At 34.1% G+C, this 27,170-nt stretch overlaps 1 protein-coding gene across 1 annotated transcript in view; it reads left to right on the forward strand.

Annotated features, from left to right (window-relative positions):
• The window catches only part of LOC149775071 (uncharacterized), a 95,083-nt gene that overhangs the window by 18,166 nt on the left and 49,747 nt on the right, over nucleotides 1-27,170 (forward strand). Inside the window, exons 3-4 of the mRNA XM_089944335.1 lie at nucleotides 16,582-16,665; nucleotides 20,971-21,089. Of these exons, the coding sequence (XP_089800461.1) occupies nucleotides 16,582-16,665; nucleotides 20,971-21,089 (203 nt within the window). The remainder of the gene's footprint in view (nucleotides 1-16,581; nucleotides 16,666-20,970; nucleotides 21,090-27,170) is intronic.

The raw sequence follows: 27,170 nt of genomic DNA on the forward strand, positions 1-27,170 counted from the left end.
TGAAAACTGGATTGATGTGACCCCTTTTGCAGGATTTATTTAAAATTGACTGTGTCTCACATAAACTTGGGTCACTATGACCTACTTTCTAGAATTTATTTATTTAACATTAGATACAATTTGTGTCAGTTCATATTCCAACACCATTTCTCCAGTTACAACCAAATTAGCAGAGAAGAGAGAATCTTGGGATCAGATCAAAACGAGATCACTTTGTGTGGTTGCTGTCTACAGGTAGCTTGGTTTTTATAACTGTATACCTCAAAAGGTCATATTATGGTAATAAAAAAAATAAACAAAATACAGGAACAATTAAAGTATTATCCATCTTGTACTTTAAACACAAGTTAAAAATTAATGAAGGGGGAATAACTTGTTTTAATTTTACATGAGTCTTACCTGTTAGAATTGCAATTGTATCAAATGAGTAAGAGTTACTTCCCATATTACACAACAGTTTGTTAAAAAACCCAACTGTGAATACATGCAAAATAGACCATATGTAACAGGACAGGGAGTTCTGGGAAAAATATAGCTAAGCAGAAATGCCAGAGGTGCCAAATCAATGACAATTCATAAATAACAAATTAAAGTCAACATCATATTATGTATAATGACCAAGCCATGAAGTACTACTGGTATACAGTATGTCCATCAATTGGGGCTATTTTTGGTCTCTGGGAATTCCCCATCCTAATGTGCCATGTACAAAGATAGGAGGATTCAGTTAACATAACATTTTTTTTCTGATTATCACTCGTTCTTTTTCTCATTAAATGTATTACTTTTTTTGACACAGTGGGTCTCAATACTGTCTTTGAAGGTGCGTATGGTTGATAAACAATGAGAATTGGTAAATAAAATCATCTTGCTTGCAAGACAAGGTCAGCTGCAAAAATGGTGTACCTCACAACTACCACATGATTATTTGTGGTGGCAGTTCTGGAAAGAAAACAAATTAATGTATTATCTGAACATTCTAGAAAGATGCTCTTTATCCGACATCGTACATTACGGGAATTCAGTTTTGTCTTGTCTTGTTTGCCATTACTTTTTGTATCCTTCCAGTTCTTGTCATTAATACAAACATTATTTCAAAGTCATCTTTCAGTATATTTTCAATACTTCAGCATAAAAAATTAATTTACCTCTTTGCAAACTATGGTACTACTTAAATCCCATTTGCAAACAGCTTGCCATAAGGCCATTTTAAATATAGCCTAAATGGAGCAGAGGTCCTCACCTAGCTAATCAAGTTCATGTCATCCTCCTTTACAATGCTGTAATATATCGATCTGATTTGTAGGCTTTATTTCAGTATGTGTGTTCCTTTTTTCTCTTTTGTTACATTATTTTTTTAAATTTTTTTTGGGGACCTAATACTATGCTATAATGCACCATTGATCCAAAAATGACTTTGCAACTTCCATCAGTGGCTTTCAAAATCATCCTAAATGGGTAGATCTCAGAATATTATTAAGTTGATGTCCATGGAGTAAATATAATTGTGGTGAATAATTTACCACTAATTTAATTCATAAATGTGTAGATTTATTTAGCTGTTCCCAACATAAACGTATCCATATTAGTCCTCAGTTATGCAAGATAGATTCAGTACAAGCTAATTTCACCCAGCAAAGCAATGTAAACGAACTGGATTTGTTACTGTTTAGGTCCATGTTTTGAATATTTTTATAAGTCTGTATTGCTGATCAAACATAATCTGAAAGCCATTAACAGCTGAGACAACACAAATAATTTAAATTTCAAGGCCTGTGCTTCTTGTGAATCATGACAAGAACTGTTGTTGACAACAACTGGTGGGACAAGAGTATAGAAAATTATAGTCTGCATGATATAGTCCATCTTGCATTGCACGATGAGTACAGAAAGTGCATGATATTGGAGTACAAATCTTCAGAGAATGGTTTTCAGAAATGCTTACTATCAAATAATTTATTTAATTGATTAGTACTTTTGTTTTGTTGAAGTCTGACCTGTTGATATTAGTAATTGATAACTTGTCTGCATTAAGTATTACAGTTTACATGAATTTTCATTTGAAAAATCAAAGTTTACGACAAAAAACTTAATTTCTGCCATGTCATAGTATTTGTACATGGACATAGTTCAAATGAGTCCTTGATTCCTTTTGCTGATGTTTTACAAAAGAGAGACATATCTAATATTAAGGAACAAGAAAATGTCATGAAAATCAAAACAATTGTGAAAAGTCAGTTTGCATTTTCTTTGCCACATTTGATATTGAGTTTGTTTATGAAATACTTAGTGCAAACAATTTGGAGAGCTTTGATTTGTCCAGAAGTTTTAGTCCCAAATTGTCATAAAACAAAAGTACTAGTCAAGTACTGTAAATGCTCTAATTAATTCATTTGAATAATGCTTTATAATGTTTACTCACTAATGTAAGATTCACTATTGATATCACTGGACAACAAATTTTTACAAATCTTTAGAGACATATTGCAGCCAAGTTTCTTATACTTCATCAACATGTCTTCTACTAGTTCCTTATAGTTTTCTGCCCTAACATTTCCGAGGAAGTTTGTAGAAACTAGGTGAAAAGCATTCCATGCTTGTTTTGCGTCACCTTCCAGCAAGTTGTTGAACCGGTCATCTTTGAAAAGCTCTCGAATCTGAGGACCCACAAAAACTCCCTCTTTAATCTTTGCTTCGCTGAGTCGAGGGAATTTTTCATGCAGGTATCGGAATGCTGGCAAAGTCTGGTCAATGGCTTTCACGAAGTTCTTCATCAAACCTAGTTTGATGTGAAGGGGTGGTAGCAAGATTTTCTGAGCCTCAACCAGAGCTGGGTGTTGGATATTCTTCTCTCCAATGGCTACATTCTGCCTGTGAGTCCATTCCTTCCTCATGTAGTGCATTTCCCTTGCTCGGCTATCCCACTCGCATAAGAAACACATGTATTTTGTATATCCTTGCTGCAGTCCCATTAAAAGGGCAACTACCTTCAAATCACCACAGAGGTGCCAGCTGTACTTGTTATACTCAATGGAATTCAGTAGCTGCCTTAAGTTATCGTATGTCTCTTTCATGTGGACAGCATACGCTACTGGAATAGATGGAAGAATGTTTCCATTGTGCAAAAGCACAGCCTTGAGACTCAGTTTCGAAGAGTCCACAAATAGTCTCCATTCTTGTGGGTCATGAGTGATTTTTAAAGCATTCATGAGGCCCTCAATATCGGAACAGAATATCAGATTACTTTCCTTTCTGAAGAAAGGCTCCAATTGCTGGTGGCGCTTTCGATATGCAGTAATTGTGACATCTTCTTCTAGAAGATTCCATTGTTGGAGTCTTGATCCTAGCAATTCTGCCTTGTTCTTTGATAAGTCCAAATCACGAATCAGGTCATTTAGTTCTTCCTGTGTTATTCTGTGTGGGGTTGATGATGCACCACAGTGAAAATCTGGATCACTGCATGCTGATGGACCAGGAGAAGAACAGGTCGACTCACCTTTGTCTTCGTCAGATGAATCAAGAGAATATTCTGCTGGAGGTTCTGGAATAGGAAGTCCCTCACCATGTGGAACTGGTCTCAATGCAGACGGAATGTTTGGGTAGACTATTCTCGACTTCTTTCGCTTCGTTATTCCGCCGGAAAGAGGAGGAACCAAGCAGAAGTAACAGTCATTTAGGTGGTTGCTTGGCTCTCTCCACACCATTGGGACTGCAAACGGCATTGATGACCTTTTGCAATTCAACCACTGTGAAAGCTGTGTTGTACATGTAGCACAGCATATATGCGGAGCCCAAGGCTTGTCTTGGTCACCAACCTTGCATCCGAAGTAAAGATGATATGCCTTCTTCACTTGAGAATTGATACTTTTCTTCTGGTTGGCAAATGTCACTTCCCCACAAATATAGCAAAAATTGTCCGCGGTATTAACACACTTTCGAGGCATTACTGTTCTTTATTGTACGTAAATGGATAAAATAATAAGTTTTATGTAACAGTAGCTTGAACTGTCTCGCACAACGTCTAAAATATTTTAAATGCTGAACCTATCTGATTGGGCTTTATATAGTACACTGCTTACGTCAGCTTCAGCAGCCGCCTGGCATTAGTATAATAGGCCTACACATGTATAGTACACTGCTGACGTCAACTTACTTCAGCAGCCGCATGGCATTAGTATTGCATTGCATCAGAAAATGATGCAATCAACTGTGGATGATGTGAGCATGATGGTATTATGCAATGTTACATCATTATTCCGGATGTTGCTGCAGTCCTACTGGAGAAATTTACACAGTGAAACATAGAAAATGAGGTATATGAATATCTTCAAAACGAGAGCCAATACAAATTTTTCATGGTTATATTCGTGTTCGGCACACCAAAATACTACAGATTAGGGCCTTTTCAAGTCAGTAATGATTTCACTGTTGACCAGTGTATCTGAAACATATGATTAATCAAATTTTGATAAAGTAGTTCATTACAAGCATGGTAGATTGCTTGCCCTTTTCTAATGTAACACGATTCATTAATGTACATAATTTAGAGATAATTATTACATGTATATTGGTGATTTACTCTATATTCAATATGGTTTGTCTTAACTGTGAAATTGAATGGCTGAAATCTTATTTTTAATTTAAGACTGAAAATAATGAGAGTTATTTGAGATTTTCATATATAAGTTCAGATTTTTGAATGCAGTTAATTCTTTTGCAAACTGAAAAATGCCCATTGATATCACACCCCCCAACAATCTAGAACATATATATATATATATATATATATATATATATATATATATATATACAGACAAATGTGTTCTTTCACTAATACACAAGCAAGATCAGACTAAAACAGACAAAAGTACTTTCTGTTATTAGGTAGGTCAGTTTAAGTTTCACAGGCATATCTAAGTATATGCTTTTTGTTTTATGTTTCAGATGTATCTTTTTTAATTATATCTATGTGATATATCTTTGTTAATTATGTTTATGTGATATACATGTATTTTTCTTAATTATAGCTTTGTTAATTGAATGTTGTGCAATATATCCTTTTTCATGTTTAATACTTGTTGTTGCATACGAATATTCAAAAGGTAATTTCATGTTCTTGGACCATCAAGGTGCCAGAACTGTCAAATTTAGTACACAGTCATGTTCTTAATTCACCATTTAAAAAAAATAAAATTGCATTCAGTTTTGTGAGTTATGTACAACTAAAAAATGTAAGTACTTTAATGATTGTAATGCTTGCACTGTCTGCTTCAGATATTATTTTTGCATTTAAGATAATCATAAAAGTCTATCATTGATGATACTGTAAATCTAGGAGGGCAAAATAATCCCATGACATCATTTTATCCATTAATTTACTTAATAGCATGTGTCTTTAAAAATCACTTATCTGGCCTGCCCCCTGGAGGAAGTTGCCCATGTCCGCTGTAAACAAATGTCCCCATCATATGTATGTATATATTTGAAGAGTTAGCTCCCTTTGTCTTTTCCAATATAGTAATGCTGAATTTATTTTTAAAAATCTGTGATTCATTTGTAAGACTTATTTAACCCATTATGTTAAGTGTTCAGTTATGAATGAGACATTTGTATACTCTGTGGTAAGTTCAAAGAAAATAAAAATGCTTTAGGTAGAGTACCTTCTTCAAATCATGGCTGGATAGAGACATACTTTCACTAAGGCAAATATTTGGGTGGTGGTTGGTAGTATTTTGACCAAAGAGAGGGGTGTGTACTTATTTAGGCATGACTGTTGAATACATTATATGAGAAAAAGTCATAAAAACTAGGACTAGGAAAATTATTACATGGTGGTCACATGAAAGCCATAAGCCAAACTGAGATTTAAAAATTTCTTGTCACAAGAATTTCTATAAATAGGCCTTTGCTTATTCTGTGTTACACAAAACTATTTTATATTGGATTCTGATACGATAACAGAATATGTATCAGGTTACATTATTTCACATAATATGACTTTTAAGACTTTTGTCTCATTCAATTTAATTTAAATTCTATAATTTAAGACAAAATGTCAGAATGTACCTATTTTCATTTGACATTTATAGTTTTCTTAAGCAAGGAGAAATCTTGATCATGTAGTATTAACAACATAGTGTCAGGATAGAATAGAACTTAAATTATGACCGTTTTACTACAGTTAGTAAAAATATAAATTTCCATCTAGAATTGCTCAGGTTAACATTCATTAATGTCCTAATACATATATTTGTAAAGATCTCTAAGTTTCTTTGTTGTATTGAATGGTCTTCAGATGTTCCTGAATTTGTAAAACATTCCAGTTGACTACAGTGTATGCCTGAAGAATATATAATTGGCTGAGAATATTATGACAAGACCTGTTGTTATTGACTATTTATATCAGGTGGCTATAATCCAAAAAGTTCATGTATATAAATTAGTACTGCATCACCATGCAGTACTCTCACTTAACCAGCATGCCTCACCAAAGAAAGAATTTCTTTGTTTTGCTATTATCCATTGTGCATTTTATCCAGCATACATGGACAATCAGCATTTACTGTTTTTCACCTCATCTGATAATCACAACTAAATATTCCTGTGTTCATGTGGGGACTTTTTGCATCACAGAATCGCAAGTTATACAAACAAATCATCCATTCAGCCTGGCATTCAGCATGAAAAATTAATGATTATTAGAATTTAACTTTACTCAGAGCATAAATGACTTGGATATCTTAGAGTTCAAAATATTTGGCAATATCACACTGCCTTCGTCAGCAACTACTGTTGATCACGTGACTTATAATGATCATGTGATAGATGGAGACTGGTATGGATGGGTGGTAATTCAAGCCCCTCATCCCATTATGAGTGTTGGCCTACACAATCATATTTCATTTGCCTCCTTCAATCAATACATTTGAAATGTTAAACCTCACAGTTTGTGAAATATTTTCAATTTTATCCTTCACATGTGTAAGTTGTTTCATTTAAACAATTTGATGGTTTGTGATATATATTACTCCCATGTTGTCTGAATACTCTAGTTAGGACTTTTGATAAACAGCAGATACAGTATATGTTATGCCAGTGATGGTTTTATTTGTGCTACTTCTGGTTCTGTTTGGTGCTTTTTCTTCTGTGGAATTTTGAAACCACTCTAGATAGCCATTTACTCATAGTGCAGCTTTCACATGCTTTACTTCTTCAATTCAGAATGTCTCATCAGTGAAATATGACATCAGAAACCAACACTGAACAGTGATGTGGGGCTTAAATTATCACCCATTGTCACCAATATCCTTGTATCACATGACCATTATAAGTCACATGTTTAACCGTAGTTGCTGATGAAGGCAGTTTGATATTACCAGACATTTTGAACTCTTAGATAATAATAATAATAATAATAATAATAATAATAATAATAATAATAATGAGGACTTTGTATAGCACCTAATCTTTGGAAGCTCTAAGCACTTTACAACATTAGACAACACCTATAAGATAAAAAACATATGATAATATTATTACAAAAACAAACACCACGAAGTTAGAAAAACATTAAAAAATAAAAAAACATGCTGAGAATATTTCAGGTAGGAAACATTATTAGGTCTTTAAGTTTGTTCTTGCAGTTGAAATAAGTGAGTTTTGAGAGCCCTCTTGAAGTGATCACTGTGTCTTTGTGTCTAAGTTCAGTGGGCAATTCATTCCATGTTGCTGGGCCTTGGTATGCAAAAGAACGCTGTCCATATGACTTTGTTTTTATAATGGGAAGAGGAGCGTAAGTATCTTGCTGGTGTGTACACATCTGTGAGGTCGGATAGGTATGTTGGACGAGAGTCCGACAGTGAAAGGTAGCACAGAGAACAAATTTTGTCTTTGATTCTGGATTGAATGGATAGCCAGTGTAGGGTACAGAGCAGCAGGGAGGTGTGCTCTGATTGTGGTACTCTAAGTTGATCTGAGCAGCTCTGTTTTGAACTTTTTGAAGTTTCTGGAGTAGATATTGAGATGAACCAGACAGAACTGAGTTACAATAGTCCAGTCTTGAAAGTACTAATGAACACACAAGTGTTTTAGTGGCATCAACTGAAAGATATTTGTGAATTGAGCTGATGCGTCTCAGCTCAAGATATGCAGCCTTGCATATGTTCATGACATGTTGGTGCAGTGTGAGAGTACTATCCAGATATCACTTACATAGAACAGTAGAAATTAAAGACTTTAAAGACATCTTCAGCAATATTACCCAGCTTATTTTACTAAAATTGGGACTGAAGCCAAAATGTCAGGTGAGTGATATCAAACCAGTTTGGGTCTCTTATTATGTTATGTAAATGCTTCTCAGTTTTATGTGAAAGGCATGGAGTCATTTGCTGATTACTTTAAATTCTCTTTTTTGAATCAGTCATTTGATGATATTAATAACAGAGTGAATTATCTATCTAGTTACATACACTAAATACAAATTCTTTCAGATTGATTCACTATACTTGCACAGTTGTGTAACTATTGCCACTGATGGAAAGGAAAAGATATATTTATTTTCTTTTTTGGATACACCACTGTGTGAAAGGTCTTTTAACTCTGTTAGGTGTCAGCTATCAGTGAAATAACACAAGGTGTATAAAGGAATGAATTGTACTAGGTTGTCAGTTTAATAAATTTCACCTTGGTATGGCATGATAAATTCAACAATCAATTGTCCCTAAATTACCTTCCAAAAGATCAGGAGAGCAATTATCAAACGTGTCCTGACCCACTATCACCAATTACAGTTAGAAATGGCCTAACATGGTGGCAGCAGTGGGATTTAGACAGTGTTGACATGGAATACATAACCACAATTTCACTGTGATATATTCAGCTTTTCATGGAGTTAAAGGAATCTTGGTCTTATTTAGTGTTTCAGGAGGAATACTTCAGTTTTATTGGCATTTTACAAACGGAATTTCAGAGGGAGTAGAAGAACATACAGGTATAAATAATGTAGTCAAAGAACGAAGCAATGGTAACAGTGCTAATAAGTACTTGGATATATGTATGAACTTTCTCAAAATAAGTTTCTTGTATTATTAGAGATACAATTTAATCACAGTCAAATTTATTCTGAAAAATTGTCCATAGATATATGATTCAAAACATAGTTTTAGTTCACCCAATAGAATACAGTATTCACCACAAAGAAGAAACATATTGCAATTACCTGGCCCTGAAAACAGTACAGTATACAGTCTGGCAGTGCATATTATGAAAGTACAAAAATTGGGCACTTTTAAAGTTGAGCTTCTAGCAACCATTGTTTAATGAGTTCACTTAAGGTTTGAAAGACACATATTAGCCCAATTGATTCTGAATTTATTATATAGAATCTTCTGCATCAGTTATTATGCAGAAATTTTGATGCCCCCTGATTTTACAAAAATGTATATTAAATTTGACAATTGTGTCCCTCTTTTCTCCTCATTCCTTCATCCATGCATCTATGTAAAGTGTTTTCAGCAGAATGCTACTGGATACTATACATTGTAGAATTTATTGTGTAAAGATACATGATTGTTTTTGTGTGTGAGTATGAGTATATATATATATATATATATATATATATATATATATATATATATATATATATATATATATATATATATATATATATATATCAGAGTGTAGGAGACTTTTCCTAGCACTCATCCCAGGAACAAGTGAGAATATATACCATCTTGGCCATCATTTTACTCAGAACTACTGTACACTTACTAACTACTGTACACTTACTAACTACTGTACACTTACCAACTACTGTACACTTACTAACTACTGTACACTTACCAACCACTGTACACTTACTAACTACTGTACACTTACCAGCTACTGTACACTTACCAACTACTGTACACTTACTAACTACTGTACACTTACCAACTACCGTACACTTACCAACTACCGTACACTTACAAACTACTGTACACTTACCAACTACCGTACACTTACTAACTACTGTACACTTAATAACTACTGTACACTTACCAACTACCATACACTTACCAACTACTGTACACTTACCAACTACCGTACACTTATCAACTACCGTACACTTATCAACTACTGTACACTACGTATGCTCATGCCGAATAAATCCACTGACACCCAGTGCATACTTGATGCTACATTGGGTCCAGATAATGAAAATATGTTTGGAGTCAAGACAGGGGGTTTAAAATTCTTCTAATACACGCAGAACCCCTTAGATAATTAAATCTATAACAGGATACAAGGCTTGCAGTTTCACATATGGCCGTCAGTTCTATAATGGCTCTCGTGTTTACAGTGGCTCTTTTAAGTAATCTGCATACCATTTGAAAATGAAGAAAGGCTGTGTTTGGCAAATTATGACATATCTTTATGAGTTAAGCATGTAAGAAGTTAAGAATCAGAAATGTCAAATTTTTGGTCATGGTCTGGTAAAGCACCCAAGGTCACCAGTATTTTCAAAACTGTTTAACTTGATTGATATTTTACCAAAATGAAGATGCCAGCAGATATTTATAAAAGTATGTAATTACTTTTTTAACAAAAAATGTTGCTGATGTACAGTTGAAGGATTCCATTTGTTATGACTCTGTGGTCTTAAAGTAACAGAAGAGAGCAAAAACCAACACATTTTTGTAAAATTCAACAAACAATTTATTTCCCTAAAATACAAAATGGAAACAAAAAGGAAATCTTACAGTATTGTGAATTAAATCCCAGATAATCATAGAATTTCTAGCACTAAACCTAATGATTAAAGTTCTGAAAGTATTCCAAAATAAATTCAGTGCTGGAAGTGTTGTTGTGTCTGTGATGGCCTGAATAGTAATGGTGTGCAAACAGTCGTTTGTTGAATCACAATAGTAATATCCATCCTTCTTTTAAATTCACTATAAATCAAAGCCTCTATTGTCATGAATATTATTTGTGTATGAGCACTTTGTATTTCCATTGAATACATCATTTAATAAATAAATTCCAGGCCAAATGAAATACTGGACAAAGCAATAAGACTGATTTCTGCTTCAGATGTTATTGCAGGAATAAATAATTTTTCCTTTAAACAAGATTTTATACTTCTATACCTTACCTCAGTCAAAATAGCATTTTAAGGAAAAAGAACTATTACCTAATGGAAAGTTTCATTCTTGAAGGTTCCAAATGTTTCAAAGATAAATTCTTAGTTATACAGGTAAAACCCATTATAATGTGATTCATTATAACGCAATACTGTTTATAATGCAATGGCAGCATGGCTCCCATTCTTCCATTTTTTATATAAAGTGACCTCTCTTTTTAACATACTAAATAAATGCTCTCGGAAAAGCTGATTATTCATATCCCTAGCAGAGTTTTAATCCCAGCACTGCGTTTAATGTTGCCTTAATTTCCAAAATTTTCTAAAACATGTTGCAGTGTTATATTTGTTAACAAAAATAAAGAAAAGCTATCAAGTTCAGACGTTAAAAGATTTTTTAATACAGTCAGCACTGTTTAATGTTTGGAGGAAGTAACATGTAGCTAGTTTGACATTTTCCAATAATTTTTTAATGGGATCCCACTTATATCGCAATATTATTCTTTGGACCTTGTGCATCGTGGTATAACAGTTTTTACCTGTAATTAAAAGGTCGGTCACTAAATATATAATAAAAAATATGGTAAACACAACGTCCTTGACTAAGTTTAAGATAATCCTAATAATTATCATTCTGTCAAAGAAAAAGAAAGGAAAGCAATGTTGTTTACAAAACTGTCACTAATTTTGGACAAATTCAGTTACAAAAATACAATTTTACATAACCCACAGCATATTATTAACTAAAAAAAATTAAAAAACCCTATCTAACAAACAATGCAAACTAAATATAAAGAACACAATCTTCTCCTCAATTATCCACCTTTTTTATATCAAGTAAATCCATTCCAGTCAATCCTCCATTTCTACAGCACTATTCAAAGGTGCCTATCAAAGGGAATATTGCTGATTGACCAAATAAGTTTGAAGTTTATTAAATTATTACCCCAATTATGTTACAACCAATCACATGTTTGAACATTCTGTGCTTTATAAATATATTATAGTTGCATGCATCAAGTTAAGCTGGTGGAAATAGGTGAAGACACTTAAAATCTTTTATGTAGTTTTAAGTTTGCAAGATTTTTCTTATGAAAAAAATAACAGTACATACTTCTAGAAATATCTGCTGGTAAGCATCAACAAAGCCCTGCAGTTTTGAAAATATGTGACCATGGGTGAGTGTAATGCTGTGTGACAGTAAAAAAAATCACAAGAATTGATATTGTCTGGTTCTACCATAACTATTTTCAGCTCAAATTCATGAAAATGTGTGATAATTTCATTGAAACAGAAAATTCTCCACAGTCGAACAATGCCTAGATTAGTGAAAGTGTCACTGTAAACAGGAATGTAATTAAAAAACCGAGGGTTATTTGTGAAACTAAAACTTCTGAATTTGGTATAGAAATCTTGTCTCTTATTATGTATTTATAAGGGGCCATAATACTGGAAGGATTGAAAACTCATGCCTTCACCCAACATAATTTCTTCTTGATATGGACCCATTTTAGTGTCCAGTTTGCAATGAGTACCTTAAGCAACACCTCAAAGTAGGCTGATATATATGGGTGGCTAAGTAGTCTAAAGCACTCACCCAGTGCACTGATCACTGCCATATCACCTCTGTCCACATGGGTTCAAGACACAGGCATCATCCAGGCCAATATTGGTATATAAGAAAGCTTGCTGCAGGTAGCTTCCTGTAGGTCATTGGTTCTTACAAGGGGTTTTCCAAGGTTCTTCCTCCGCCAGTTATACTGGCTGCCATGTATAGCCTATCTTGTGCTCAAAAATGGCATTAAACCCTATAACAACAACAACAACTTTGTCATCTTGAATTATTTGAAGCACAAAATTGAAATTCAGGGATGAAATCCAAGAATTATAAACATGGATTTATTTCATGCATAAAGAAAACAAATTAATTTTCAAAAATTCGAAAATTCTTGACTACAGATTTATTGTGATTAAATCTAGAAATATCATAAATTTTAGACATTGCTCAAGTGTGAGTTTCATGTACTGAAGATTTTGAGATTACTAGTTTAGTAATCCCACATATTGCCTAACGAATTGCCATGCCAGGTTTTGAAATTACTGTCCTTGTATTTCCCCACATATTGCCAAATGAATTGCCATGCCAGGTTTTGAAATTACCAGCTTATTATTCATGAACATTGTGCCAATATGAATTGCCATGCAAGGTTTTGACATTGCTGGCATTGTAGTCTCCACAATGTGCCAAATGAATTGCCATGCCAGATTTTGAAATTACTGTCCTTGTATTCTCCCACATTGTGCTAAATACATTGCCATCCCAGGTGTTGAAATTACTGGCCTAGTAGTCCCACACATATTGCCAATTGAATTGCCTTGCCAATTGTTCAGTAACTTGTGCAACATATTTACCCAAAAAATTAGTGATTGGCTAAGGCTGGGTTATATTTACACAAAACATGAGTGATTGGCTAAGGTTGGCCTATTATTACACAAAAAAATGAGTGATTGGCTAAGGCTGGCCTATTATTACACAAAAAATGAGTGATTGGCTAAGGCTGGCCTATTATTACACAAAGAATGAGTGATTGGCTAAGGCTGGCCTCTTATTACACAAAACATGAGTGATTGGCTAAGGCTGGCCTATTATTACACAAAACATGAGTGATTGGCTAAGGCTGGCCTATATCTCTTTGAACTATATCAAGTTATGACACAAGAAGACTATAATGGTTCGCATGTTTTCTTTCCACGAACATCTAGATTTGTATCATCTTAATACAGTAAATTATGTTTATTAATTTTTTTGTTGTTGTCATTGTTGTAGGGTTTAACACCATTTTTCAGCACACGATAGGCTATACATGGCGGCCAGTATTAATGGTGGAGGAAGAACCTGGGAAAACCCTGGAAAGAACCACCGCCCCACAAGAAGCTACTGGCAGACTTTCTCACATACCCACATTAGCTGAATCTGAGACTCAAACCCACGCAGACAGAGGTGAGATGGCAGTGATCCTTAACGGAAAGCGCTTTAGACCACTTGGCCACTTGGGGCCCTGTTTTATTAATAATACAATCTATTATTAAGATGATGATTTTAACAAGGCAGGAATTTCACTGTCTTTAAAGCTATCTTATAAAAATATTAAAAATTTTTAAAAATGTTCCCGTCATGGTGCAGGAAGTTTACATAATATATAATATCAATGGTTCAGGCAACAACGACAAAAAAGCAAATAAGCATCACTGGGTAGGGGTAGGGGTGGGGGGTTACATAAAATAAAATATGACCTTACACTCTTAATTAATCATAACTGAACCAAATATTTAAATTTGGATTTAGTAGACAGTACCATACTGACGTTGCCTAATGTATGTAATGAGTGAATCAAAGAACATGACAGCAAATTCACAACTTTCATTGCAAAAATGGTTTTAACAATTTTTGTCCATGTTTTTTAGTAATAACTTTTTTGTTGCCAATGTCATAAAAGGTTCAGTTTTATAGACAAGATAGACAATCGCCACTCAGAGGAATAATTTAGAAATTTTGACTGTGCTACAAAAGTATTGAAGTCTGCTTAAAACCTCCATTTAGCTGATTAAATTAATTTGGGATATCCTTTTGTATTGAATGGAATTGGTGACAAAATGTAATGACCAAAGAACAGGAAGGCAAAGCAGTTTTTCACTTCAATTTTTGTGTCAAATTCCAAGTTAAAGGTTATCAATGAAAATATGTACAGAAAGGTTGACACAGTTTAATTTTTGCTGCCTGAAAATTCCTTTTATGATTATACTGAAGAATCTTCTAGTAATGCCACAAGATTGTTTATGTTTGTTCTATCAAAACACCTTAACATTGCATACTACCTGGCATTACATACCATATGTATTGCCATATAAGTTGAGTCCATGTACGACCAACAGAGCCCCTGATCTGCCATTACATGATGCACCATCTGATCAGTGTCTATGTTAGTTTTTTTTAATGATTACCAACTGTATATGGATCTGCTGATGCATTATGCAATGGCAATTCTGGGTCTGTGCAGTTTGAACCTGGTTGTTGTTGTTTTGGGGTTTAAAGCCATTTCTCAGTGCAAGAAAGGCTTTACATGGCGGCCAGTAGAACTGGTGGAGGAATAACCCAGGTAAAACTCTGGTCAGAACCACCAACCCACAGGATTAGCTTTTGGCAGGTTTATCACATATGCACATCAGCTGAGCCCGAGACTCAAGCCCACATGGACAGTGGGTGAGATGGCAATGACGTTTGCAGTTGGATTTGACTTATGAGCAAGTATATTTAAAGAACATACAATGTATAAAATCAGTGCAAACTTGTCTCAGGATTAAAAATTTGCATTTACAGAAACTTTGACCAGTGTCAGGCCAATTTATTTTAAAAATTCTGAAATTATTAGATGTGCAAAAATTGATAATTCCACCACAAACCCAGTGATAACTCCACATGTATGGTCACTCTGGCAAGTTAGGTCCTGTGAATGGAGGCTATGGTAACCTGTCCACTTGTTTACTTGGCTCTGACAAGACTATCTGCATGAAGTGAAGGGAATAGCCCTGTTGTGAACTATTCCTATACTGAACCATTACACTGGTAGTAATTGATTTCTTTACCTGTGGGTAATAGACTTTGTTTACTCAAAATGAGACACATTGACCTGGTAACTTCTGATCTGTATTACGATCACATTAGTTGGTCTTCACAGACCAGAAAATACATTTCATTTGATATGGATTTAATACAGAATAATGATCAATGTGGAAAAGGTCTTTTCTCCATCAAACTGATTTTGATCAAAATATTGACAAGGTGGAAGGATCCTTAACTGAATAGCTGAAGTTTTGGGATTTTTAAAGTAATGTCTTCTTGCGCTTTAAGTCCACATTCAACCATGATAAATGACAAAATTAAACGACCTTCACTGTGATACAAGGACTGGATATTTTCCACATTATATTGGTGTGTGTACCCCACGCCAAATCTTTCTACAGACAGCAGACATTCTCAGGGAATGTTCCATTGCAATTCTAAGATAAGGTCAGAGCCAACAAATTTGAGGAAAGATTATTGCAGTTTGTAATAGCAATATCATTTACAAATGATACCAATCAAGCTTCTACCATATATACTCACATATAAGACTAATCCAACAGCAAACTGCACAGACACAGAACTGCCATTGCATAATGTTTGGGAAGATCTGGGTCTGTACAGTTTATTAGGAATAATTAATAGAACAAACCCTGATCTGCAGGCACATTATGCTACAGCAGATCAGGACCTTTGTTGTTTGCAGTTTGACCTTATAAACGAGTATAGACGGTAAGTCATTATAACATGTACAAAACCCTTGTTTTGGAACTTGACTTACCTCAGATTTTTAGCATTAGAAGAACAGTTGTCTGAACAATATTCTTTTTTTTACTTCTAGGAAGTGAGAAAGTGAAGGATTCTAATTCCACAGCAGAGACATTAGTGGAGTCCAACAACATCAACAGAAGTTTACTTGTGTTAGGTGAGCTTTAATTAATTTGTTTTTTTAAAAACTTTTTTTTACAAAAAATGTTGGGACTTTACAAAATTCTTTCTAACACAACCTGGACAGTGTTAAAGGGTTTCTTCTAAGGTTTTTGCTTTTTCCTATTTTCTAATGTATTTAAAATGTCCAAAGGCAGGTTTTACTTGGCTGAATGTCTGATTGTTCAGCACCCAGTCATTTTCTGTAAAATTGGTCATATTAAGCATACCTGTTTTGTATGTGTAATTTCCATTTATCTTCGGAAACTGAGCACATGTGATGTGAGGGGCAGGAGACTAACAGAACATGAGTGGCTACTGATGTGGGAAGTTGATTCCAGATGATTAAAACGAAAAAATGCAAACATGCATATAACTGATCAAACAAATGTTTAAAACAGTCAGGAATTCATTTCTACTGATTTCCTTTGTGTTGCACCAATCTCAAGTAGCGTTATATATCATATAAAAAGTCATTACAGTAGATGTTTTAAATTACCCAGAAACATTTTCAGCATGATATTTGCCTATTACTTATTGCTGTTACAATAGAGGATTGAATCAAGATTATTATCCTATTTACTCTTCATAAAAAGTGCCATATACAGTACACTACACAGATTGTATATAGTTCAAGTACAGTATCTGTACAATCTACATGACTGAGAAAGTCAACAGCATTTTGTAGTACACTTATGTACATTCATAATACATATTCCCTCAAATTTTTATTATATGATATTTAACAACCTTTTCTTTTTCTCTGATATTCAATATCTGTGTCACTACCACCTCTGAGAACAGGTTAACATTATGGTTACCTCCTGTGACATTTTTTTTTTGTTCCTTGCATAATAAATGAACCATACTAATAAACTTGTTATCTTCGTTTCTCCATCCTTGCAAACTTGAATAATGGAACCTCCAAAAAGTGGTGATTAATGTGCAGTGTCAAATACACTGTCTGGTGATGCAGTCTTACTTCTTAAGAGCTTTCATTTCCACAGGATCCACTTCTTGACATAAGATTCTGTCCTTCCCAGTAGGCCTGAGCTAACAGAAACCAAAAAATACCCATGAAAGAAGTAATTGAAGAAAGAATGACAAATACACAGGTTTTACTACAAAGACAATATGAATGTCCCATTTGATGAGGCTGCCTGTTATTTTAAACCAGATTTTAAAATAATGCCTGGCTCAGTTATTAAATATTAAATAATTGCCTCTTGCGAGACCACATAGAATGAAAGACGACTTTTTGCTGGAAGAAGTGTTGGTGGTCTCTTCAGCAGGTTTTATTGTATTAGCACAAGACTATATAATGGAAAAAAGGATGTCTTTGTTTGAGGCACTTAACATGGTGCATGACATGCACTCTATATTGAAATATAAATTGTAAAAAATACAAAAAAAGCTAACTACCAGCTCCTGTTCATAAGTATGTTGATGTTGATATTGTCTTTCACATCAGTCAGAGTTTTCATCTGATATGCTGGCTTCAGAGGTGTCAAAATCAAGGAGTTCATTTGACCATGGTTCAAACTGGTATGGCTAAATTTACTAAATTCAGGCATAAAAAATTCACAAGGCTGACTAGCCATTCCTTCAGCTGTCCCATCTCTAACATCAGTCACATGACAGAGAATCTCATTAATCTTCAGAACAGTCGAAAGATTTTGTATACTTTATTCGCTTTTCAGACACCTACAATGATGAGGGTGGCTGTATGCAAATGAGACGTATTTGATCAAAGTTTTAGTGCTTGATATAATAAAAACAACAAGCTTTTAGAAACCATGGAAGCAGCCCTTTAAGGGACTTACGCATAATTATTGAGCAGTCCTGACTCTTTTTGGCATAGTCTATATTATTAAATATAAATATATACACATATAGTTGGGCTAAAATGAAGAATATACATGAGTATTAACGTGCATTAGGAAAAATAAGTGTTATTCAGATTGGGATGTGATACAGAAAATTACACACTCAATAGTAGGTACACAGTTAGCTGTACTATTCTGCAAGCTGTTACAGTTTAAAAAAGGATTCACTTTTTCTCGAAGGTAAGTATTTTATTATATAACATTTCTACATATTTTTCCATGTTTTTGTAGTATAAAAGTGCTTTTGTAATTTGGAAATTTGGGTTTTTTAAGCACAGCAGGATCTCTAAATTAGAATTTCGCAATCAGAATGAAGAAATTAATTATATCGCCCAGCATGTTCTTTCCAAGGAATACATCACTTTTAGAAATTGTAACATTTGATATATAATTCCTAATTCACACAAAAAAGGATTTCCAAAAAATCTTCATTAGCTAATGAGATAATTGTTCTCAACTTCTTATTTACAAAGCATTCATGTATCATCGTTGAAATTTATTTGTTCAAGTCTGCTTTTGACTTCTTATTTCAAAAAATAATAAGTATTTAAATTGGTATCTTTTGTGCACTGCTTAGTCAAGAGTAGAGTTTTTTTTCTCCAGTTTTCATCACTTATCTGGCACCTTAATTGTCAGGACCAAGCCTCAAATTTTCCATTAGGTTAATTTAAAAAAAAATTATTAACCAAATATTTATATAAAAAAAATTTAAATTCTTATTTGCTTGGAGAGTAACATCATTTCTAATATTCCATGGTTTACAGTAATTGTATGGCTTTTCCTCATACATGTCAGTGTTTCTGTAGTTGATATAATTTCTAATCTTTCTCTTCCAACTACCAGACATTTTTTAAACAATTTTTTTATTGATTTAGTTGAAATACCGTCTTTGCTCACTTTTGAGTTGAGTCCAGCTGTAAACTGCACAGACCCAGATCTGTTGTCACATAATGTGCTGGCAGATATGGGTTTGTGCAGTTTGATAGGAGTAACCAGTAGAACAAACAACATAGACTTGACTCTGTAGGTGCATTATGCTATAGCAGCTCAGGATCTTTGTTGTTTGTAGTGTGATTTAAATATGAGTATGTAAAGTACTGTAATTACACTACACACTTGCTGATAAGTCTGATACAACTCTAAACTGCATTGACCCAGATCTGCCATCTCATAATGTGCTGGCAGATCTGGGTCTGTGCAGTTTGTTAAAACAAACAGCAGAGAACCTAATCTGCCAGTGCTTTATGAAATGGCAGATAAGGGACTTTTGTTTGCAGTTGAATCCAACTTGCTTCAATATATGGTACTTCCGAACCACCGAGATGCAGCATTTAATAATGCTACATCATTAGTCACCTTGTGTAGCATTATTAAATAAGTTCCACAGCTAATTAATTAATCTGATAAAATTTGTTCTGTTTAAAATCACCGAGGAAAGTCTTGACAAACCTATATTAAGTCAAAATTGTGAAAATTTTCTGTCTTTCTTTAGCCTTTTTTTTTGTTATATAAATATTGTTGGCAAAATTATTTTTATACCCAACAAATGAGCATAGCTGCAGGCTTGATGGAAATTTAATGTCCCGGGTCACTTGTACTTTGTAGGCAAGATCTGTAGCTACTGGACAGCAGAAATAGATAAATGTTTGAGAAATTGATCGATGTACGTCATGCCTAGTGTAGCTGTTTTTACATCTTTTGGTATGGATGCTTGAACATGACAGGAGTAATATTAAACTATTAGTCTGGTTCTATTGTTTTATTGAAAAACTTGTTCTTCGTTATACAAAAATGACATACACTTTATAGGTATAATTAACAAATATTCATATGACTTCATTGTCTGAAATAGAACATTTAAAATGAACTTGTAATGTTATAAACAAAAGTGAACTAATTTACATTTGTACAAGTTTTCAAAGAATCTGCAACTCCATTGTGACGATAGCCTAAAAATATTTTGCCAAAAAATATCATTGTTTTCAGAAGATGTACAGGATGTTGTTGTTTTAGATTTAATGCCATTTCTCGGCACAAGATAGGTTATAGATGGTGGCCAGTATACCTGGTGTAGGAGGAACCCAAGAAACCTGGAAAGAACCACTGACCCATGGGAGCTACTGGCAAGCTTTCTCGCTTTGGCTGAGCCTGAGACTCGGCCCACACAGACAGTGGTGAGACTGATCGGTACAGGTGAGCACTTTTGGACCACTCAGCCACCTGGGTCCCCACCATACAAGATGTAAAATGTTTACTATTACATGTACTGTACAATCACTGGGCAGTCATAACCATCAAGACAATATAAACATTGATTATTTATTGAATTTAATCTCAAATATAACTTTTTATTAATCTCTGAAGCTTTGATTTTTAGATGGTGCAAGTTAACATGGAGTTTACATTTGATATTATAGGTAACTGCATATCTTCACTTGGAGATCCCAAGAGGAGACACGGTCACATACCCTACAGGGACAGTAAGCTGACCAAATTATTGGCTGACAGCTTGGGTGGAAATGGCGTAACTCTCATGGTAATTTTATGTTGCAGAACTCAACAAACACCTTTATGTGGCTATCGTACACCTCATAACTTTTCTGGACAGCTTTTCCTCCTTTATTGTAATTTACTTTCTTTGGCATCTTTCGAATTTCTGTGGAATAATAACAGTTTGGGGCCAGTTTTGAGTCAGTGTCTTTGCCAATATTTTAGACCTGCTAATAGCTGTGATTTGACTTAAAAGTAAGTCATACTAAAAATATATGGACTGTGCAAACTTACAGAAAAAAATGTGTTTAGGTACTGCATGGAAATACTTTGAAAGATAATTGTATAATGATTTTAAAAATTTCTTCTTGAAAGCATATTGAAAATAGTGCAGATTCTCAGAATAAACTTAACATATAAAGCAGAGTTCACAGCTGAGGAAATTTGAAGGGGGGGGGGACTTGTTTTCCTTCTTAACTTCCAACTTTGTATCATTTTGCTATATTTTTGTTGTCAATAATTTTGACTTTTCTGATGTATTTTGATATGCGGCCTAAAATGCAGTCCAAATGAAAGCACGGAATATTTGTCAGTGTGCAGCAGCAGCAGATCTAGAAAATCGGGATAAAACATGTTAATGATTTTCATCAGGCTACAGTAAGGTTACATTAACAGTTGATTGGTTCAGTCTTTGTAACAGAACTGAGACTGGTTTAATTGCAGTTTAGCCATGTATTACTTGCAGCCTTTGTAGAATGGTATTTGATAATATCTCTATCATGTAAATCATGATTTATTAGATTAAATATATTTTCCCAAACACAGTGGGCACAGTATGATTATTGCATGGGACTGATGTTTAATACTTCATGCTGTCACTTTTAGATTTGCATTAGTACTCAAAGATTGATATCTCAAGTTTCATGATTTACAATAATTGTATGGCTTGTCCATGAACATGAAATAATTTGTAGCTTTGTATTAGGACCAAAATTCTAATATCTAGCACTCCATAATCTTTTATGAATAGAGTAATGTCTTTACCACAGGGAAGTCATTGTAATTGAATTTCGACAGTTCTTGTCAGTGTATTAAAAATGCAGGCTGTGAGAGCTTTAAAGTATGTGTCAGGTGTAATGCAATATGAGTGTGTAGACTGTTGGGTCACACTCTGCATTAATTGCATTTTGGTTTACACAGGGCAGGTTTAAGAATGTTTTTGTGAACTAATTTGGTAATAATAAAGAAGTCTTTGATAAAAATCAGTACTTAGAGTTGGAAAACATCATTAAAGTTGGAAATTAACAGTTTAAAATGATGAGACATATTTGTAATGAAAGTATATAGTAATTTTCTTTTGCCTACCAATCTCTCTTAAACAAATCATTAATTTATATTTTTACCATGTATGTTTGATTGCAAAACCTAGTCATCATAATGAAAAATATGGCATATGCTTGGAATTTAACTACATCAAATCAACCAAGTGCCTACATATGTTCTTATGGATGCCATAAATACATATGACATTCAAAATGGTAGCCAGGGTGGCCATCTTGAAATTCGTCTTGCAACTCCTCATACACTGATGGGCATATCAGTGTGGGTTTTTTACCAAATGACTTCTTGGATATAAAAATAATACCCAATTCTGATGTCAACCAGTTTAAAACTATAATATTAATTACTCCAGTATGGATGGTCATATCTGTAGTATTAGCCTTAATCTCATTAGCTTTAAAGATATCTCAACTGCTATTAATAAGTAGTATAGATCACCTTCTGGAGTTATTCTTCAGTATCAAATAACATTACAATATGAACACAGAGTTTTAACTAAAGCCTGCTTATACTATCTAAATTATTCAGTATGACCTCCAACATGGATGACATATCAGCCATCTTGGAAATCTTATGACTTACCAGTACTCCTTCTGAATGGATATTCAGTTTTTTTTTTATATGTGTTTTAACTGAAAGAGATCTCATATACATGTAGATGGTCCTGAATGTGTTGATCTGGCTATTCTTCACTAATGTATGGTTATATTGACATTGTGCTTTCATAACAAATTCCTGCTGTATGCAGTTTCTCCTGTATTAAATTTAGGCTGGTCTAAAATCCAAGATGGCTGCCCTGTTTGCCATCTTGAAAATGATACAGATTCTTCTCCAGAATGGATGGTTAAATTGACATAGCATGTTTACTAAATTACTATAGCAATATATAGCAGACCCTGAATGTAAATCGTGTTGTCATGGAGACTGTACTGGCTATTTAAAAAATCTTGTCATCACTACTTCTCTTGAACCAATGATGGCATTAAGATGGCATTTTCATGAAAGAAACCTCTTGCAGTATGGAGTTGGTCCTGATTGAAGACCTGACCATTAATATGTTTGCACTTTTGTAAGCAAGTTTGAAAACCAGACCAATTTGACTGTGGGGTCATTTCAAAATGTCACTGCATTTTGACCAAAATTTGTATTTTATTTTATTTTTCAGTAAGCAACATGATAGCACTGTCACTGCTTTTAAGATCAGTTGTCTGGCCTATTGATTTTTGTTTATGAGGATTGTGACACGCACAGTGCAATCAATGTAAATAGCAGGACATTAAAAAGTAGTTACTTTTTTCCCTGTCTGGGATAATATCTTTATTGTATGGATTGTGTATTGATGCACCTAGCAAACTCATTGAAAGCCAGGATTGTGTATTGATGCTTCTAGCAAGTTCAGTGACAGTGAGAAGTGGACTGAGTAAACAGGGATACATTATATCTTTACTTTGCCAATGAAGAACGTTTGCGTGATATTATTTAGTTTTTTTGTGTCCAATAAAGAAATCTGGTTGCATTTCCTACTGGTCACTGCTCATTGCCTGTTGACTGCCATTGGTGGTGAATGTCCCAGCCCTAAGTGACATAATTTAATATTTGAGAAAGTTCTTGAAATGTGACAGATTTCATTAGAAACTGATCTCCGACTATGACCATGGTTCAGAGTATACAGTATACAAAAAAATGCCAATTGAATTGAGTTTTACTATCAAGATCATTTCATAGTGTAAAAATTGTGACAACAGAATGTATGGCCAAAATGATGAACATCTATTCAAATTATTTCACTAAAGAAAATTTTTAAGACATGCCATATTTTCTTTATAAAATTTTCAAATTGATCTCAGCATAGCAACTCCAGATTTAATATTTCTTTAAATATGCAAATGAGCTAAATTACTTGCATTAAATGGTGGAATGCAGTTATTCTAGTGCTGCTGTAGGGCTGAGGACAAATCTAACTATGTACTTTAAAAATCAGGTTATCAAGGGGAAGTCTGCAATTGAATATAACTGTCTCTCTTGTTTTCCCCCTTTTAGACTGAAGTGTTTGATCATGAACTGTAGAGCTTGTCAGCAGTTTTTAGTGCTGACCATTACCAGCACATTAACTTAATTCAATTACCTGTTTTTATTTTTCATTGGCTTGAAAAGAGCATTCTTGATCACAAAACTTTTATGTTCTATTGAAAATTATTAAAAATCTTAAATTTAACTCTGGAAAATAAGTGTAAGGGTCCATATAATTACAAATAATGATGGTAATTACAAATAATAATTACAGATAATGAGGGTAATTACAAATAATGAGGGTAGTAATTAATTTTGTTGATGTATTAGAATGATCCAAGTTCAGTAATCTTGGTCTTAAAAAATAATATAGATTTGACCAAACTTAGCATGTGGGTATAACTTGTTTATATGTAAAACAAGTTCAGTTACATTCCATCCAAGATATGAAGTTTCACGGTCAAAGGACAAGGATTTTTACCCCATACATATCAAGGTTTTAACTTAAGAAGAAATATTCTACTGACAGATTTGTAGTTTCTCAAGAATATCTGAGATGATTTCAATACTCATAAATTGAAAAGAGTAAAGGAAGCAGGAAATGGATTTCTTGTGGATTTCAGAGTTCTTTTTGGTCAGTAGAGCATTAGTTCCTTCAAGAGACTCTTGTTTTCACAAATTTTAAAACTTTTTACACTTTAGGGTTTCTTGACAAAGTCCATGTTAGTGTGATTAAGTAAAATTAAAGTGATGTAGATGTATTACATTTAGGATTCATATTTGCATATGTTGGTGACCTGATGTGGTTTGTATACCATTACATTAGCTTTTGAAATATTAAATATTTCTAAGCTTTTAAACATTTGGGTGAACATTGACTTTTTTCTGCAATGGGGTATACATGTTTATCGACAGTATCTTGTTAAAAAAGTTGTGTACATAAGCAGGAACTAGAATAAAAGCAAGATGGGTTTGAATTTTAATGAATACTGGCTGATTATTTCTAAAGTGGTATGTATTAGAATAAGTTGCTGCAATGCTGTTGTGTGTGAGAGCAATTTAACATGAAAATCCACTTTGTAATATTGATCTGCCCTGTAGGTAAACATGAAATTTACAGATATTAAATTTGCCAACACTGTTAGAGGTTTTGCTGTATTTTCAACCTGAAATGTCCTCATGAAAGGCTGATGTAGATTTAGAGTGGAAAACGATGAGATATTGGCCCATTCTGGAAGTGTCATATCAACTAATCAATTAAAATGAGTACATTTGAATAGGTTTATTTGTTGGAAAGGGAGATACCTTTGTGAGAGGCAAGGAAGGTTTGCATCCTGTATTGACTGTGTTTGTATGTTTTATCATAAAAGAGCTTAAATTGATAACATGTAAGCTGAGATAAATAAGGTTTAACCTGAATCCTTGCAAAATCTTAAGTTCAAGAAATAACTTGGTTTCTTTTATGTTTAGCTGTTGTCCTCATAAAACTTTACTGTACCTGGCAAAATTGTGAGTATCAAAAGATTTACAGTTTAATTGGCGGTTTGTCCAATTTTCCAACTCTCCAGCCTAATGTCCATCTCCTATAAGACTTCTGCTATATATCATGTACAAATCATCATAACTTAAATATTTTTGAATGGATTTCTTGAAATGCACTAAAAATTAACATTTAATTAAAACTGGGTAAGTCTCTACATAAAATACTATGATTTCATGTGTTGTACTGTGCCATTGAGCAAGGTTTGGTTGTGTACTGTGCTGGTGAGTAGGGTTTGGTTATGTACTGTGCCAGTGAGTAGGGTTTGGTTATGTACTGTGCCAGTGAGTAGGTTTTTTTTTTATGTACTGTGCCAGTGAGTAGGGTTTGGATATGTGTGTATGTATGATTTTGGATTTTTAACGTAGCTTTAACAATTTTTCATATCACTATGATGTCTGCAGTGTGGCAGTTTGTAGTGATATCTAGCACTGGGGCATCATGCCACAGACATGTAGCATCATGTCCCACCCAGTCACATTATCCTGACACCAGGCTGACCAGTCCTAAACACTAATCTTTTAATGCTGAGTGCCAAGCAAGGCAGCTGTTAGTACCATTTTTATAAGTCTTTGGTATGACTTGGCTGGGGATCTTACCCACGACCTCCTGCATCTAAGGTGGATGCTCTAAGCACTAGGCCACCAGAGCGGTTGTTTGGTTATGTACTGTGCCTGTAAGTAAGGTTTGATTATGTACTGACTGCTGGTGAGTAGAGTTTGGTTATGTACTGTGCCATTGAGTAGGGTTTGGTTATGTACTGTGCCATTGAGTAGGGTTTGGTTATGTACTGTGCCATTGAGTAGGGTTTGGTTATGTACTGTGCCATTGAGTAGGGTTTGGTTATGTACTGTGCCAGTGAGTAGGGTTTGGTTATGTACTGAGGGTGAGTATGGTTTTGGTTATGCACTGTACCAGTGAGTAGGGTTTGGTTATGTACTGTGCCACTGAGTAGGGTTTGGTTATGTACTGTGAGGGTGAGTATGGTTTGGTTATGTCCGATGTGGCAATAGGTCAGTAAGTACTATGATACCATGTATTAACACTCAGGGCCATATTGATACCCTAGCTTAGCAAGTTTGTATGATATGTTAGAAAGTTCTATTGTCAGTGTAATTTCCAGGTTTAGAATTCTGTGTTGTATATCCTAGCATGGTTAAGGTAATTTTAGAAGAGACTCTGGTATTACATGCTGATATCAGTAAAGCAGTATTGCTGTATGTTTTACGTATAAGT

The sequence above is a fragment of the Sinohyriopsis cumingii genome, chromosome 19 (assembly GCF_028554795.1).
Source record: "Sinohyriopsis cumingii isolate HCF-2022 chromosome 19, ASM2855479v2, whole genome shotgun sequence".
In the NCBI taxonomy this organism is placed as follows: domain Eukaryota; kingdom Metazoa; phylum Mollusca; class Bivalvia; order Unionida; family Unionidae; genus Sinohyriopsis; species Sinohyriopsis cumingii.